General features: G+C 34.4%; 2 protein-coding genes across 5 annotated transcripts in view; both read right to left on the bottom strand.

The window, feature by feature from the left end:
- LOC106672492 overlaps positions 1-12356 on the bottom strand; it is a 126797-nt gene extending 114441 nt beyond the window's left edge. Inside the window, exon 1 of the mRNA XM_014403990.2 lies at positions 11835-12356. Within this exon, the coding sequence (XP_014259476.1) occupies positions 11835-11977 (143 nt within the window). The 5' untranslated portion in view covers positions 11978-12356. The remainder of the gene's footprint in view (positions 1-11834) is intronic.
- On the bottom strand, positions 11-18485 carry LOC106672493. 4 transcript variants are annotated; one of them, XM_014403992.2, is made up of 7 exons: positions 18163-18485; positions 4039-4384; positions 3762-3959; positions 3192-3561; positions 2076-2197; positions 1663-2010; positions 11-532 (listed from the first exon to the last, which is right to left on the bottom strand). In XM_014403992.2, exons 2-6 carry the CDS (start codon positions 4357-4359, stop codon positions 1684-1686), a joined length of 1338 nt encoding a protein of 445 aa, XP_014259478.1. In that variant the 5' UTR covers positions 4360-4384; positions 18163-18485; the 3' UTR covers positions 11-532; positions 1663-1683. The 4 variants fall into 4 exon arrangements, with proteins under 4 accessions (XP_014259478.1, XP_014259477.1, XP_014259479.1 ...); XM_014403991.2 differs by lacking the exon at positions 11-532 and having other exon boundaries at positions 1575-2010; XM_014403993.2 differs by lacking the exons at positions 11-532; positions 18163-18485 and adding an exon at positions 16599-16639 and having other exon boundaries at positions 1575-2010.
- Positions 18486-18912: the final 427 nt, after the last annotated feature.

Raw genomic sequence — 18912 nt, 5'->3', positions numbered from 1 at the left:
CTTTGTTTATTAATGCAAGTCCAAGTCCAGTTTATCCACAAAACCAACAAACACGTTCATATTCTCGCTCAGAAGCAATTCAGATGGAGGAACCGGCCAGCCTCTCCCTATACAAACGAAGTGCTGTATTAGCTGACTCCTTTCTCTTTCCCAAAGTGGACAATGAAAAACTATATGCAAAAGGTTTTGCTCAGCTTGGCCATCACAAGGGCAGGCAGGAGGATGAAGGGACGTGTCCAAACTGTTTGCGGTAGGCCAGGCACTTGCCATGACCTGAAATCACTTGGATGATTTTGTAGTTGTCCGGAATAACGAGCTTCCTCCTGAATGCCAGGGAGGGGACAAACATCTTTGTATGGGCCGCCTTAGTCGTTTCCCGCCATGTTTCTTCCCATCTTGAAAAAGCTTCCTGCTCCAGTCTCTTCTGAAAAAGGCTCTTAGGGTGTTTGTAGTAGATTTCTAGACTTTCATCCCTTGATGCCGATTTTGCCAATTGGTCAGCTTCTTCATTGCCGAAAATCCCGATGTGTGCCTGGACCCAATAAAAAATTACTGTTCCTCTCAAATCTTCGATGACTATGACAAACTTGTAAAATAAAAAAATCACTTCGTCCTCCTTTAATTGAGGCCAGAATGTAGTACGGAAAACTCTCCAAATGCCCTGATAATATGGGATGGATCCACATTTTTCTTTTCCTTATTTTTTCTTTGCCGTAATAACAATAATGACGTTAAAATGGGCACCACTTCATCATCGAGGTTCTTGTTTGGAATTGACAAAATATTTAAGTTTAAAACTGCTTTTGAACTTCTTTGACCTAATGATGTGTTGAACTGACATCGGACTATCCCAAAGACATTTGACATCATGCCATGTGTGAACATTTTTCACGGTTATCAATTCGACAGTCAACAAACAAAAACCTCTCTATGTGAACTTACTTGGTCTTACGTCGGTCGTTTATACATTTCAGCTTTACTGGCATGTACTTCTAACAAAAATGAAAACACAATTTTTTTTATATTTTAATTTATTGCTGAATATTTATTGAAGTAATATATTGAACTATGATCTAGCTATTTCATTAAAAGCAAATATTGATTTTTAAAAATTTAGTATTCCATTTCTAATACAGAAATTCAATTCATTTGAAGATAAGGCAATATTCAAAATAAGAAACAAAATCGATTTGAGAAGAAAAAAATATACATATAAAAAAATTTATGTAATTTATTTATTTAGAAATCGTGAGATGCGGTCTGGTGTGATGTAGGTTTCACAAAAACATTTTCTTTATTGTGCCAACGTTTTATATATATTTTTTTATATATTCAAACAAAGTATTTCTAAAAAAAGTAAAAAAAAAATTTTGCATTGTATAAATTCATTTTTCCACATCCAAAATGTAATTGTAATATATAAACAATGTTTGTAAATCCCAGGCCCTGAAGATGATCTCAATAAAGATCGAAACGTTGACACGATAAAGAAAATGTTTTTCTGAAACCTACATCACACCAGACCGCATCTCACGATTTCTAAATAAATATCGATTAACGGTCACTAATCACCACACAAATTTATGTTATTTCTATGTACATGACTCTATATATTTAAAATTACCACAAATAAACAAATATAAAAATCTTTGTATAGCTTACATGATGAAGAAGCATTCAATCCTAACTGTTTTTAACGGTGATCGCCGAATCTACTGAAAATTTGAAACATTTGGAACTTGTCGAGTCGAAAGAACTACTAATCGACGGAAGCGAGGCTGGTGAATTTGTCAATGAAGAAGCGTCCTTTTCTAAAAATTCCAAAATCCCTTTTTGTATGAATTGTTTGAGTTCTTTTCTAATCCCGTCGTTAGTGATGCTCCTCAGTTCACTCGCTACAAAGTTGCCGAATACTTGGCAGTCGTCATTTATCCATTCTTTGAGGCGAAGGCCCGTCGATAATGCTTCTTTGAGAACCGCTTCTGACTTGTCTGCCGCTGAAACTTCAACCTACAGAAAAATAAATGGTCAAAAGCATAAAAATCAACTGAGTAAAGCATAATGTTAAACAGTACCTCATCTGTAGAATCGTCGTATTCCAAAATAGACTGTTTTTCCCTGTTTCTATGATAGACACTTTTATATTTTCTCACTTTCAGTTGGTTTGAGGTATCAGGATGATATACACTTGTAACGGCTACAAATTAAATATATAATGAAATCTCTGCAATTTAACAGAAAATGTCTAACCACAGTTACGAAGGAAAAAGATATGACATAAAACCTAAATGTAGCCTTTACTATTGGTTAATATAAAATATCAGTTAATTATAAAGCAGCTATGGCATTGATAAAATAAAACTTATAATTAGAATCTCAAAAACATTCTAAAATCACGTTATTCACTCACCTCATTTTAAGATGAGACATCAAGAGAAATCAATACCATAACACTGAAATAAAAATAACTAGTTTTTTTATTTATGGCCACCATACAAAAAAATGGTACAACTTAAAAAATCAAACCATCGGAATGCTAAAAATAAGTTTTACAGAAAAACCAACAAAGAATCGAGATTGACTATTCAAAGATTTATTTACACCCTCTAATCGTAAACACAAGAAGGAGATTTTATGTGTGTTTTATTTACCTCTAATCCTTTAAAACTGATCAAATATTGTTGTAAGATAATGGAGGATTATCTAAGAGATAATTAAAAATATTAAGGGTGGCCATTTTTTGCTTCTCAGGTAGCATTTAAATTTCTCCCAAATCCATATCATCTGTCTCCTTACAAATTTCAATTTTTTTTATCCTACGTTAAAGAAAAAAAATTGAATGATATATAATAATGTTGAAATACATGCACAAGGAGTATCAAAACCAGGTTTAAATAAGTGTGCAAATTGCTTAAAATTTTCCAGCTCCTTTTGGCAAACTCTCGAAACTGAGTGCAATATTTTAAGACCTAGTTCACAAAAAAAAAGTATTTTATCAACATCAGTGATCCCTTTCTGTAGTATCCCCTTGTAAGCTACAAATTCATCAAGAGGAAATCTTACAAACTAACAATAATTATGTTACAACTTTATATTTTCGACAAAATATATTTATTTGATTTTATTTGTTATTTTATTCAAACTCTTTTGCAAAATAAATACAAAAATTCTTCAACTTGTCTCGTACCCACCTGGTAAACTCATTCGCTCTTTTCCTAAATTAATTTTCGTCGATATGTCCGCGTCTTCCTTGTCTATCAGGTTCACTTTATTGAGCGTAGGCACTGCTCCAGGTTTTAAAATTTTCTTCTGCCTCATCTGTAAAAGCTCTGCCCTCAGGTTGCGTTCAAAATCGCTCCCCTTGAAATGCTGAGAGCAAATCGCTGAAGTGTCGGGGTTAAACTTGTCCTTCCTTTTACAAAAATGTATCCAAATCTGTCTGAGCTGTTTCTCTTTCGGGAACGTAAAGTAGGAGACGGTATTTGGACCAGACAAATGCCTCGTCTTGTAACCGTTGTTGCCACAAGTGGCTACAGCACAATTCACAGGCATATTAGAGATCTACAACAAATAAAAAAGAAGTGATTTGAATTTTTAAAATACACTGATTTTATAAATAAAACTTTTCAGTAAAATAATTTCTTATTTAAGTTATAAATAGTATTTAATTTGTTTTAATTAAAACAAAAGTTAGATCAAAAAATAGCTTAATTTAAAAAAATATGTCATACATCATAAACGAAATATTACATCAAACTAACTTCATGTAGCTCACGTCCCAGAATCAAAGGCAGTGGTTGATACGAATCTTCTAAAGAACTCGGTTCAAACTCAAACTTAGGAGTCGGAAAACTCGGGCCACAATAAACTGAGTCTTGACGGTGCGATTCTTTTCCAGGTTGTGAAATAATCTGAGCTTTGAAGGTTGGTGACCTGTCCATTTGTTCATCGGAAAGATCCTTAAAACAAGTTTCTACGTAAATAAATAATCTAACAGTTAGAAGGCTAAATTAATCTTTCTTTACACAATTTACTAACCTCCTCAGTTTTCACATCTTCCCTCTTGGGGCAAAGGCCTTTCGTAGGGCAAGCCCCGGGTTTCAACCTCTTCCTATGTTTAGCGAAACCTAACTCGGCTATCATGCTCTTTTGAAAATCGCTCGGATCGAAGTGATTGGAGCACACGAATGACGTGTCGGGATTGAATTTGTCTTTCCTTCGGCAGGCCACCACCCACAATTTCCTCAGCTCCGAATTTTTGGGGAACGAAAAGTAATTCACCTGTTTTTTAATCGGGTTGTTTCTCGTCTTGTAAAAACTGTTGCGGCACACAGCCACTGCACATGTCATTCCAGGCATTTCACTTTAGTTTTCAACTTTTCACCTTTAATATATATATACCATAAAGAAAGAATTAGAAAAACTGGCGAACATAGTTAACTTTGATTAAAAGTAGCTACAATGTTCATTCTGCAATCATAGCCTATAAAATAATACAATTTTTACATTGTTTCCTTGCATGTCAATTGAGATAAAGACAAATTTTAAGAAAGCCTGGGGACCGCGGTAGCCGAGTGGTTAGCATGAGAGACTCTCACGCCGCGGTCGTGGGTTCGATTCCCACCGTCGCCTCTGGCCCTTTTTTCCCGATAACCCCCAATTTGAACACACAAGAGAAAAAAATATACTAGGCGACCGTCCGCGTGGGTAGCTTTAATCTGTATTCCTACTAAAAAATGAAAAAAAAAAAAAAAAAAAAAAAAACCTGCTTCTGTCAAAAGAAACATAACACGAAATCGTTGTTGACTGATCATTTATAGATTCAGCACGTTATGAAGAGAATACTGTTCAATTGTAAAATATTTATTGTGAGATTTCCTCTTGGTACCTGCAAGGAGATGTCCCTGTAGTGTGGTAATTTCTGACCATATTGATCTTCCTATCCTTGCAATTTTGGTCTGACAGCTTGACCAAATAGAAAATCATTTTATCATCTTTGTTACAAAGAGCTTTCAGTCAACTGTCAAATCATACAGTACTAAATTTTAGATATAATCTTCTATATCGATTTTCTTTTTTTAATAAATAAAATAGATCATTAATTTAAATGTAGTTTGGCCCTTTCCAATCATTTTGATCTACCTGTTTGACTTGTTTCCAAAATGATTGACTTATCCCATGGTTGCAGTCCTGAAAAGAACACAAGGATCTCTTTCGTCTGCACCTAGCTCGTGCCCTTATTAGACGTTTTGATTCTCAAGGTGAGAGGCAATACACTTCTGCTTACGAGTAAATGTGTATTGCACCCACATGTTCGGTGTAGATGCCCCAGGACCAAGGCGACCATCTTCCTTACTTGCCTCTTCCGAGGAGGAGCATCAGCATTTTGCACCTGACCGTGTGCCGCATAGTGAAAAAAATCCAGAGGCATTCCCGCCACGATCCCTAAACAAAGAAGACAACACACAAGATTGAAGATAATCTCAATAAAGATTGAAACGTTGGCACGATAAAGAAAATGTTTTTCTAAAACCTACATCACACCAGACTGCATCTCACGATCTCCGAATAAAGAAGACAACTCTGCCTCCCCAAAGTGGAGGGCCCCTCTAGTGTCAGGATCTCCGGATAATGTTTCGGCCACAGTTTTCTTTTAAGAAGAATTACTAACCAACCCTTAGAGGAACTGTTTTTGGAAAAGCCAACAGGCTCACTCCAAGTACCCGCCAGGGGTCTCACCACTAAGCCACTATGAGGAGTCCTTACCCCTATCCTTACTCACATCTGACCAAATTGACTGCAGGTGTGCTGCCATTTCCTTTGTCTCATTGCTGAATTGACAATCACCTCAGTTGACACTAATCTTTCACAAATCCCAAGTTAGGCCTCTTCAGGCGAAGTAGATAGTCTGAACACTTTCACGCTTATGCTGGTGGGCATCCTTCACACCAGTTGAGTCAAACTCAATTGAGTTCTTCATGGAAAGCATTGCAATTTTCACAGTTCATTTAAGAAATTTGAATTAGTCCCACAACATGGGACCTAAAACTTGAAGGGTATAGCAATGAAATTAACAGGAATTAAGCTTGGAGGGAAGTACTGTTTCTTGATTTTGTAATAACGGATGAATCGAAACTTTTCTTCAACTGGTTTCCACAGTATACCAGCCAGACTATGAGAAACGGATCCCAGTTCATGCCTACCATATCTAGTATGGCTCCAAAATCGAATATAGACCAGAATCCTGCATTTACAGAAATAAATCAAGGACTAGAATTCATATAAACCTTGAACAATACGCTACTGTCTTTCAAGCAGAGATTGTTTATTGAACACTGTGCCAAGGAGATTAAAAGGCAGCAACAAAGTTACCCTAGTCATACAAGGGCAAGGGGCAATGAAGAGGCCAATAAATTAGACAAGGAAAGTTCAATATGGACATCTATTAACCTTGAACTCTTTTGTGACGTACTAAATTGCCAAAAATGTGGATCCACAGAATGTAGCCAAGGACAAAGACACGCAAAAAATTACATCAAATGAAACTATGTTGAATTGCAGAAACCAACATCACAACTATTAAACCTAGGACAACTTAGGACTGGAATAATAGTTGGACTGCCAACTGGACACCGCAGTCTCCAGAAGCATATGTAGACTCAGAGCAGTAGAAACAAGCCTGTGCAGATATTGTCAAGAAGAATAAAAGATAGCAGAACATGTAATGTATGTGTATGTGAAAGCTTATGTTAGTTAAGATTCCTATCCTGGGGAGGAAAAGCCAGCACCTGAAGTATACCTACTCTATGAACAAGCTATGTCTATGAAAAAGCTTTAAGGTTTGGTGAAAATGAGGAGATCTAGGCACAATATATACAATAGACCAATATCAGTAATCCTGTGCAGATCGTAACAAAAGGCTAGCTCCTACTCTAATCTTAAAGCTTCATTGTACACCAGCTAGTCTTAATTTATCGAGGAATCAATTAGAGGTATTGTGGAGGTTGACTTTTTCCATGGTTGCGTTTTACATCCCAAAAAATTTGCCTTTGCCACGATGGAAGGTCATCAATCATTTATAAAGTAGGTTTAGTACCTTCTGACTGTAATACTTAACCTATTTAGTTTGGATTTGAAATTCAATACCATTCTCAAGCTGATTACACCTGGCACTCTGGCTATCTGACATGTCTTTGTTTTTGTACTCTCTGTTCAGACTGAATTGAAAACCTCTCAATTACCTGAAATTTAGCTTAAAAGATTTGGCTTAGTTTTAGGGCAGAATACTGCACAGCTTTTTATATTTTAGTCATTTCCAATTATTTTGGTCTGCCTACCCTTGCTGCTTAAAAGTGTCAGATGCGTTTCAGCTGCTAGTCTTCTTCAGTGCTGGCTGGATAGGAGGACAAAAATGATCAGAAATGGTCAAACTACATCTCCAGGCAGACCCCCATGATGAAATTTCACAATTTAAATATTAGAACAAATTTTAATAAGTAAAGTTCATAAAATAATTCCAATAATTCAAAATAAATGCACATCACTTCTAATTGTATTCCCACGCTAATCACTTAAGGTCATTGTATTTTAAACGACTCAAACGAAATTGAACTAATGACAAAGAAATTAGAAAAAGTAGATAATGATTAGTTAGTAATTTACAGATATTTTGTGCCTGGGATGAGATTATGGGGACTTAATAGTATAAGTAAATGAAAACTATACACATACAGGATCATTTTACACGGTTTATTTACTTATGAAAAGTAGAAACTTTCTTAGGAGAAAAAAAAAATTAATTTTAAATTAATCATTTGTAATCAATAGATTATAGTTTCATCAATAAGATTTGTAATTACGGTCTTCTTTTTTACAATCGTTCTTTTTCCCAAATCTCTATAGCATTGTTTTAATGCTAATTGTGAGAAATATTATTGGGTTGTCCGGAAAATAATGCAGGATTTTGGTATTAAACAAAAAAAAAGAAACTAGTTACTTTAAAGCAATGTTCTTTAATCAAAATAATTTCCCATACTCTCAATACATTTCTCCCAACGTGTTGGTAACTTATTAATTCCGTCTGAGTAGAATTCAGAATTTTTAGAATTGATAAAGTCAATAAATGCATTTTCCAGTTCCGTTTGATTTTTGAATATTATGTGTTGTAAGTAGTGGTCCAGGTGTCTAAAAAAATGGTAGTCAGTAGGCGAGAGGTCCGGAGAGTAGGGTGGGTGAGGCAAAGTTTCATAGCCAAGCTCCAATAATTTTTGTGACGTTACACGTGACACATGTGGTCGAGCGTTGTCATGCAACAAAATGGGCCCTTTCCGATTGACCAAAGAGGGCTTCATTACTGCCAATTTCTGATGCATGGTATTAATTTGGTTACAGTATGATTCAGCATTGATGGTTTCGCCAGGATTTAAGAAGCTGTAGTGTATTAAATCAAATGAAGCCCACCATACCGTAACCATTACCTTTTTTTGATGAGTTGGGGGCTTTGGAGCTTCTCCTTTGTCGAGCCACTGTCCAGAACGTCTAGTGTTATCGTAGAGAATCCACTTTTCGTCACATGTAACAATTCTGGCCAGAAATGGGTCATTTTTGTTTCGACAAAGAAGTGATGCACAAACATCAAAGCGCTGATTTTTTGGCGATCGTTTAATGAGTGTGGAACCCAATTTTCGAGTTTTTTCACTTTTCCAATCGCCTTGAGGTGGTCAGCGACGGTCGTTTTACTGACTTTGAGTTGCTCTGCAAGTTCTCGAACAGTTGTTTTGGGGTTTTCTTCCACCACTGATCGCAGAACATCATCATTAAGAGAGGAAGGCCTTCCACGACCTTCTTCATCTTCAAGGCTGAAATCTCCCTCCCGAAATTTTTTAAACCACCTTTGCACAGTGCACTCATTAACACAACCCTCGCCCCAGACTTGGTTAATGTTTCTAGCCGTTTGGGCTCCGCTTCGGCCGAGTTTAAACTCGTAAAAGAAAATCGTACGAAATTCTCGCTTTGACATTATAAGGATGACTGAATTATTTCCAAGTAGCGGAATGCTACAGAGGTAAACAAACAATATCATTTGGAAGAGGATTAATAAGTGTTGACATTCATACAAATGAGTAATCCTGTAAACGTAAACAGAATATTTTATATAGATTTTTTTTAATGAAAACTTAAAATCCTGCATTATTTTCCGGACAACCCAATATAATCGCGCTTAAAAATCGTTTATTAATTTTTGGACTGAGATTCTTACGGATAGATCATTCGCACTGTCCCTTTTACAACTTATGAAAATATACGATATACTTAACTTCTACAAATTTATTTTGACGAAATATGAAACACTTAATGTTAAGTTTATATGAAGTAAAGTTAACAGAGTATGCTAAAATGTTTAATTATTACAAAAAACTGAATTGTGTATTGACTAATATATACCCACTTAAAAATCGATTATTAATTTTTGGGCCAAAATGGACTGAGATCATTCTCACGATAACTTCTCTAATACTAAATCGGGTTACCTTAAATTAAAAAGATATATTTTTACACTTTTGCGCTAAATATTCTTTGGCCTTTTTTGACGCTGATAAATCGAAAAGTAATTAAATTCAAGGGAAAAAGGGTAAAATCGTTGATTTACTGCATAAATTGATTGGATTCCTATCCACAACACAAATATTCCTGAAGTACCATTATTTGTTTTAACCATTTATTATTAGTATGTGTACTTTTTTTTATTTAAAAAAGTAAAAGCAGAGAATTTTTATTGAATTCGCGCTTAAAAAATCGATTATAAATTTTTGGCCCAAAATGGACTGAGATTATTACGTATAGACTATTCTCACGGTCCCTTTCTAATTCATGAAAATTTAAGAGATTCGTAACTACTGCAAATGTGAGTTTAAAAGAACAGAAAACACCTAATATTGATTAAAAATACTAAATATTACTAATAATGTATATTTATTTTAACCATTTGTTATTAATATGTTATACTTTTGTTATTTAAAAAAAGAAAAATGGCAAATTTTTATTGGATTCGTGCTTAAAAAATCGATTATCAATTTTTGGGCCAAGACAGTGAGATTCTTACGGAAAGACTCACGATAACTTCTCTAATTCATGAAAATTTGAGAGATTCGTAACTTGTGCAAATTTACTTTTACGGAATATAAATCACCTAATATTAATTACAAACGCTAAATAATTCTAATAATTATTATTTATATTATCACTTTTACAATAGAAGCAGTTTATACACGTTTTATTAATGTTAACTTGTTTGCTTTGTAATTTATAAAGATATATATTTTTAAACTTTTACCCAAAATAAAGGCGCTGATAAATTGAAAAGTCATTAAATTTAAGGGGAAAGAGGGAAAAACTTAATTAAAGAATAATTTGATTGGATTCCGTTCCACAATCCAAATATTTCTGAAGTACTATTATTTATTGTAACCATTTATTATTAATATGTATACTTTTGTTAAAATTTAAAAAAAAATCAATTATCAATTTTTGAGCCCAAATATTGAGATTCTTATAGACAGACCATTCTCACGGCCCCTCTCTAATTCATGAAAATAAAGGAGATTCGTAACCTGTGCAAATTTACATTTACAGAATATAAAGCACGTAATATTATATAATTCTAATAATTATTATTTGTATACTTTTACAGCAGGACGCACATGTTTTAATAATGTTAAATTGTTTGCCTTATAAATTATGAAGATACATATTTTTAGACGTTTACCCTAAATAAAAACGCTGATAGATCGAAAAGTCATTAAATTTAAGGGGAAAGAGGGAAAAACTTAATTAATGCATAATTTGATTAGATTCCTTTCCACAACCCAAATCTTCGTGAAGTTTCGTGAAGTACCATTATTTATTTTAACCATTTATTATTATTATTTATTTATTTGTATAATTTTGTTAAAATTCGGCGAATTATTATTACTAAACAATCGATTATAAGTACTTAGGCCAAAACGAACTAAGGTCCTTACAGATGGACCATTCTTACATGGTCTCTAATTTATGAGAATATAAGAGATTCATAACTTCTTCAACTTTAATCTTACGGAAAAGACACGTATAGTAATAGACAAAATACACCTAATATTAATTAAAAAATATTAAATTATTTTTATTTATAAGAATTTACTTTTACAAATGATGAAGGTTATATATGGTTTAATAATGTTAAAATGGTTTACTTTGTATGCATATAAAAATTTTGAAAACTTTTACCCTAAATAAAACACGATTATACATCGTAAAGTCAGTAAATTCAAGGTAAAAAGGAAGAAAAACTTTTTTTATTTTTTAATTATGCTGTTGGCACTTCTGGTTGCAGTGGAATGTCACCAGCATGAAAATCATTAAAGGTCAAACGTACTATTTAATTTGCATTGTTACAAATGTCTTATCTGCTTTGAAAGTAAGAACATTGAAGTTTTTACTGCCGTTGTTTATTATTTTTATAGGCAATCCCATGTAAGTGGGGAACCAGGTTGCCGAGGATATGACATCATTCCGGGTCCCACAGGCACCCTCCTCTTATGCAATTAATTATCCCGTTGCATAATTTTCCCATGCTCCATGACAATCCCACTTTCCTTTTTTTTACACTTTTTTCACGTGAAATTACCCGATTAAACCGACGTGTGATTTATCAGTTGGTATCGACCTAGTATTATTCACACCCACGAGGTCTTCAATCGAATCCGCGACTGGCTTTTTTTTAACTTACGATTAAAACACTTAGGATACTTAGGTCGAACCTTAAATTTTAAAAATATAAAAATAAGAGTTCTTACTTGAGATAGTAGAGTCGGTTATCAGCTGTCACATGGACGCTCCATCCCGGTTTCAAGTTGTCCTGTATGCTCTGTAAGTTCAATGAAGAAGCGTCGCTCGGTGAAATTTGCAAATTTGGATTCCAGGCGGATTGTAGCAACATGAGAAGGCCATACAAAGCCTGAGGAGGGCCGCGAAGGGAGTGGTCGAGAACACTTCCGTATATATCACAGTGGGCACCCTTTCATCCGTCTCGTTTTCATTCGAAACTGTACATATTCGAAACAGAAACTCTTAATTGACTTGGAACAATTTTAAAACTGTGCACACAAGATATTCAAGGGGTTTTTTTTTTGTCGGGAAGGCGGCCTCCCTTGTAGTTTTTTTTATGTCTCGGTGAAGTATGACTGCATATATTTCAAGGGCGGATAAGTCCTGAACGGATGAGCACGGAGGACATCAACAAAAACAAATTATCAGCTCACTGAGGACCGAGGGAGGACAGCAGCACTTGTTTACAGCAGAGATAAAACTGCACGGGCGCCTCTGCGGGCTGGAGATCAAGCGGCCACCCCCACCGGCGGCGCACACAGACCTGGAAGGGTGTGCGACCTCCAATCCGATTCCAGTTTCCACTCCCGCCACAAATTTGAAATTTATTCTACTTTCAATAATAAAAAGTGAACTGATATAATAACTGAAGATGATCTCAATAAAGATCGAAACGTTAGCACGATAAAGAAAATGTTTTTCTGAAACCTATATCACACCAGACCGCATCTCACGATTTCTGAATAATTATCGATTAATGGTCACTAACCACCACACATAATAAAAAGGTTACATCAAATCAAGATTAACAAAATTTAAAACATATTTGGACAATTATTATGATAATGAAAATGTTTTTCAATTAAAAGCTAGACTTGGTAAAATTAAGGAATCGTGGTCTGAATTTGAGAATACTCGTTTTAAAATTGACATGCTGGACCAAACCGCGGAATTCCAGGAAGCTCAACAATTGGAAAAGGGGATAATTTTGAAAGTCTATACTATGAGTGCGTCGGAAAGGCTGAAAGATCTATCTGACCAACATGTTCCCTCCCTCGCCAATATGAATCAGGCTGCTGTCTTCTCTTGCTAACCCTACTTCTACAAATTGTAGTGTGCCACAAATTCATATTAAGCCTTTTTCTGGAAACTGACATTTGATCCCATTCTAGGAAGTGTATAAAGCTGTCATTCACAGCAATGTCAGATTAACCGATGTTGAAAGCTGTATCACCGTTACGAAAATTAAAAAATCATTGTTGATGAGAATAAATCACCTGACTATAAAACTTGTAACAAGCAAGAATTTCCGCTCTGGGAAAAAAATCAAAGTTTTGAGGTATATTGATATAATAAGTGCATGATAGTGGTGTGTTGTGGAAGCTAGGACGTCCCTTTGTCAGTCTAGTGTTTTTTGAAGTGTTTTTTGGTGAGGTGAGGTCAATTGGATAAATATTTTGACGATTAGACAAGTCTGCTGGGTGTTAGTTTATAGCTCATATTCCCTATTGGGAAATGTGGGGCCGGAATCTCCCTAGAAACCTGGTTTCAGGGTTGGGTAAAATTTATTTAGTTTTTCACTTTTTCTTTTATCGTCATCTGTTTTTTCAATTTAGTCAAAATTTTCCAAAATCATTTGAAAGGCCCTTTCAGCCCAGTGGGTCATTCTTCGGCCCATTCTTCTAAATAGGACTCCCTCTCCTGTTGTTTTTACTTCTGGTGCAAGGCATTTTATTATTTGTAGATCAGATGGGAAAGATAATGGCAGCCTTCACTCACTGTCGCTAGTAAGAATATGTAGAGTAATAAATAGAAAAGTAGGGAAAGTAGTAAACATAAAAAAAGGTCGTGGCTGTTTAATTTATATCAAAACGTTCAATGAGGAACAAGGTAATAAAATAATGAAAATTAAGAATTTAGAAAGTATACCGGTAAAAGTTGAAAGAAATGTAAAATTGAACACCTCAAATTTCTTGCTGGGACTGTTAGAGCATTATTCAAATTCAACAAGTTAGATCAGGAATCTGCTGAGGGCCTCAGAAAATTATGACAGTTTTCTCAGAAGCTAAATAAATGAGACACTCTTTTAGTCTGTATGATATCATCCAAACTTACAAATAAAGGCAAACTGCTTCTGCCTCGAATGAATTAAACGCTATGGCTGACATTAAAGAATTTTTGCACTAAAGATTCCACTCCTCAACAATTAATCGTGATATTGCCAATTTTGTAGTAATTAATTTCCCTAGCATTTTTATTTTATTTATACATTGCATTAAAATTTATTAGAAATTATTGTTTTTTACTGAAGGAAACATTAATTATAAGGGATTTTGTAAAATAACAAAATAAAAGGTTTTAATTCCATAATTTCGTTTTGTTGGACACAATAATTTTTTTAAACAATTAACACCATGCATAATGTCCTCTGCTAGCTAAAACCTCTGAGCACCTGTTAGGCTACTGTTTTTTCCCTCCCTTCAGTAGCCCTGCAGGAAGGGATTTTATTTTATCAAATCTACATGTTCCATATAAATATTACGTGTTTACTGCAGAGTAGAGCATATTAATTATGCATTAAATAAAAATTTAAACGTGAAATTTGAAATGATAGCTTTATATTTTTTTTCATTGAAACCTCTGTTTATTAATTCAAGTCCAAGTCCAATTTGTCCACAAAACCAACAAATACGTTCATATTCTCGCTCAGAAGCAATTCATATGGAGGAACCGGCCAGCCTCTCCCTACACAAACGAAGTGCTGTATTAGCTGACTCCTTTCTCTTTCCTAAAGTGGACAAAGAAAAACTATATACAAACAATGGCAAAAAGGAGGGAAAATTCAAAAGATGCGGTTGAGATGGGAAGTTGGTGTCCGAGGGGATCGAAGTCACGATAGCTCAAGTGGTAGAGCAGTGGCGTATCTGGCTGAAGATCGTGGGTTCGAATCCCGCTCGTGTGATTGACTTTTTTTATCTCAACTAAAAACCTTAATTAATTGTAATATATTAATTGGTCAAGCGGACCACGAAATTAGCGAATTTAAAGAATTAAAATGAAGTATACTTCACTAATGTTCTCCGTGGCCATTTCATTTGTCGCCGAGAATCCAATCCGATTACATGGACATTTGAAAAAAATGGCAAAAAGGAGGGAAAATTCAAAAGGTGGGGTTGAGATGGGAAGTTGGTGTCCGAGTGGATCGAGGTCACGATAGCTCAAGTGGTAGAGCAGCGGCGTATCAAGCCGAAGNGAAGAGGATTAATAAGTGTTGACATTCATACAAATGAGTAATCCTGTAAACGTAAACAGAATATTTTATATAGATTTTTTTTAATGAAAACTTAAAATCCTGCATTATTTTCCGGACAACCCAATAAAATAACTTCAACCTAACCGCAATTATTTTAATAATTCCGTATAAATTAAATTTGAATTAACACCTAATGAAGGAATAAATGAAATAATACTGATTTAGCTTGAATGAATTTTTTAAAGTGTAATTGTATTATCTCTGTTATTAATACGTTTAGAGATAAACTTAAGCAACTTAAGCCATTTATAAGTATAAAATAAATAAACTTCATACTCCGCTGACCATAGAAATTTGTCTTTCCGACACATTGAACACTCCAACCAAAAGGCGATTTATTAAATTTACAACTGTATGTTTAAATTTTCGCTTTCTCACCACTGACAATTTTATAGGCATGGAACTTGGACAAATGCGTAGTATATGCTACTTTTGTTTGGCAATATTTGAAGCAAACTGGGATTCACGAAACAACCAGCAATGACTGATTGTGCCTGTATAAGAGTAATGCAAACAAAACGTGTAGCACTTAGCCAGTGTGGTTTATCATGGAACTTTTCTAAAACTGTCCTTCCTTTTGCTTTAAACAGCCTGAGGTAGCTTCATTTTTGACTAAATGAGTGTGTTAAGCAAAAATTTATCTCACTTGCCGACTTTTGTACCACCACTCATGAGTACACTATACCAATTATTCGCATATCCCTTCAATCTGCGACGTGGATAAATTAGGATTGTATGAAAAACTTAAAAAATCATTTTATAGGTGAGATAACTGCACTAATATACATGTTAAATGGAAAAAATGCCAATACAAATAAGTAAACAAAAAGCCTATTCTTTTGTCACCTTAGGCAAATATCCATTAGTAAATACACTTATTACATTTCAGTATACAAGTTATTCAAGTTTAGGAATAAACAAGTAGAATTCAAAAAGAAATGGTTCCTTCTCAACTTGATCTTTACATACAAACTTGTAATTTTGGTAAAATATTACTTATCCAGTTCTCCCCTGAGAATCATTTATTATTTGTTTTGTGTATTTTGTATGTTTGTGAAAAATAATTTGTCATTTCTGAAACTTTATTCAACGTTTTTGAGCATGGAAATTGTTTTATTCATGTCTAGCATACCAACCATAACAATAATAAAATATTATCAATCAATCAATCAGCCTAGCAAGGATAGGCAGACCAGAATAGTGCGCTTTACCCAGGAGGACATCTCACCTTCTGTGTTTGGCAAAAAAAAATTAAATAATTTAATTTCCTCCTGTGATCTACAATATAGAAGGAATTATTATTACTTTTTTTTTAATGAAATTTGGTTGTTACCAATCTTTTCCAGTCTGCCTATTCTGATTTGTGATGGTCGTAGAATTACACACTGAAGATAGCAAAATGTCTGACAGACTAACCCACCGAGAACAGGCAAATCATATTGCAGACCCCAACTGTTTTACAATAAACAATTTAAATTATAAGATTACCTCCTGTAGTCAGCAGGCTGATGAACATGTGATTTGATTGTTTTTAATCATTTTGGCTTGACTACACTTGCTGGGTTGGTCTGTCAGATGTGTTTCACCATCTCCAATGTGTCTGTGTGATTCTGAGAACTTGTCCCTTTTGTAAGGTCACAAATGCTCATCCCTTTCATAAAAGAGATGACTTTAATTAATCACACAGACCCACTGAAGATGGCAAAATCCCAAAATACTTAAAACAGATTAACCTAGCGAGGATAAATAGATCAGAATTATGCTCATACCTTGCAAACCCCATGAAAAAATCTAACTTTCTATATAGTATTTGATAAGAAAAAAATTAAATCATGAGATTTTCTTCTGTGTAAGGTGATGAACTTGTAGTTTTATCATTACCGATCATTTTTGTCTATCTAGCCTCGCTGGGTTTGTTTTAGCCATCTTCAGTGAACCTGTATAATTAATTCTTTGAAGTTAAATCTTTTTTACGTCATGAGGGGTGGAAAAACACACCCCCACTATTCAAAAAAGAGAGAACTTCACAGAATTCCAGGCATATAGGGAAATGTCAAAACACATCGGACAGACTAACCAGCGAGGATAGGCAGATCAGAATGCTGCTTATTACCCTTCAAACCCAAAAGAAGAAGTATGGAAGTTGATAATGTTTGACAAGAAAATATTTAAATCATGACATATTTTTTCTGTTATCTGCAAGGCGATGAACCTGTAATTGGTTGTCATCCATCATTTTCATCGGTTGATTATAGCCATCATAAGTGGGAATGGGTTAATCAGTCTAGATGATGATGAAGGGGTGATGAACATCATTCTGACCTCTCTATCCTCACTGAGTTAGTCTGTTAGATGTGTTTTGTCATTTTGCCATCTTCAGTGGGTCTGTGAGGTCGTCTCTTTTATAAAGACATGATGGGTAAACAAATACCCCAACATTCATAAAAGAAACTTAGCAAATACAAGATCCAGACTCACTAACAATTCAACCAGTACAGTCAACAAGCGTCTGATAGTATTAGACAAATTTGGTCAAGGAAAAACAAAACTTTACTTCTTTTGTATAAAAAAGGTCAAAATCTGATATCAAATAGACATGGTTAAAGCCACGTTTTCATTGTTCATTTTGGCTCTTTACTGACAAATAACCAATAACTACCACAGCACAGTTTCCATGTTGGACATCATCCACAAGTTGCCAAAAATTCGCACACAATACTGCAACCATGTTGGCGCAAACATTGTCGCAAGTTGTCCTATCGCTCGTGGTGGACTTTAAACATTTCACTTAGTATCAAAACTTGTAATATTTTGAAATTTTGCCAATGTAAACAACCTACATGGAATGAAACTTAAGGGGCTGTAAACGCCTTGTTCAAACATTCAAAATATTCGTTCACTTACATGAAAACGAAAGCATAGTTTGATTTTTAATAATAGAAATATTTCCTTAACTTAAAACAATTTTTACATAGTTATTATACCTCAGAGTCGTTGATTGAAGCCTGAGTCCTTGTTTTTGTCTCTGTTTATTTTACCAGTTTATTTTAATCATAACGAATGCACCGTGGTCGATTCCAGAGCTTGGCATTTCCAGAAAACATATTCTGCTCTTGGTCGAATTTTAAATCCAAAAAATTCGACAACAAATGGAGAAACCATAGCTCACCTGAGAAATATTTCCACGCGATTCTCAGATTCGACAAAATTCAGGAAGATTAAAAATAAATAAAAATAAGACTTAAAAAAACAACAAAAAATTGTGTATGCTTTCAAAATAACACTTTGGGAAGAGTAAATGGGAAGGTTGCACTTCACAGTGTTATACAGCAAGCAGCATGCTACCTATTGCTACAAAGTTGCTACTTCAAAGTTCTTTGCCTTACTATTTTTATTTTGTTTTTGTTATTTTGTTTTATTTCAAAAATTATACTATAAGATTTTGCAAATTATTGACTTGAAATGTTTATTTTAGTTTTGGGGAGAGGGGCGGTTGACCATGGTTGGCCATTGACCCTCAGACTTCCGAACCCGTTTCAAGGGGTATATAATTTAATTTTGTTTTTAATTTTAATTTTGTTTTAAATTTGTAAATTTTGTTGATAATACTCAACAATCAAAACTAAAGTCCAAGAAATTTCCTCAATTATATTCAAAAATAATTAATCGTCAACCTTACTGGCCACGGTTTACAAAAACTAAAATAAAATGAAAAAAATGAAAAGTTGGCGCTT

This window comes from Cimex lectularius, unplaced genomic scaffold (assembly GCF_000648675.2).
Source record: "Cimex lectularius strain Harlan isolate CLEC.00 unplaced genomic scaffold, Clec_2.1 scaffold64, whole genome shotgun sequence".
Taxonomy (NCBI): domain Eukaryota; kingdom Metazoa; phylum Arthropoda; class Insecta; order Hemiptera; family Cimicidae; genus Cimex; species Cimex lectularius.
The sequence above is the reverse complement of the archived record's forward strand: the minus strand, read 5'-3'. Positions and strand labels throughout refer to the sequence as shown.

Excerpts from the sequence above, each read along its gene's own strand:
- LOC106672493 (XM_014403992.2), bottom strand. The coding sequence starts at position 4,359 with ATGCCTGGAATGACATGTGCAGTGGCTGTGTGCCGCAACAGTTTTTAC. Across the intron at positions 3,960-4,038 it reads AAGATGTGAAAACTGAGGAG|GATCTTTCCGATGAACAAAT; the intron begins GTTAGTAAATTG and ends ACTTGTTTTAAG. Across the intron at positions 2,198-3,191 it reads AGAGCGAATGAGTTTACCAG|CCGTTACAAGTGTATATCAT; the intron begins GTGGGTACGAGA and ends TTTAATTTGTAG.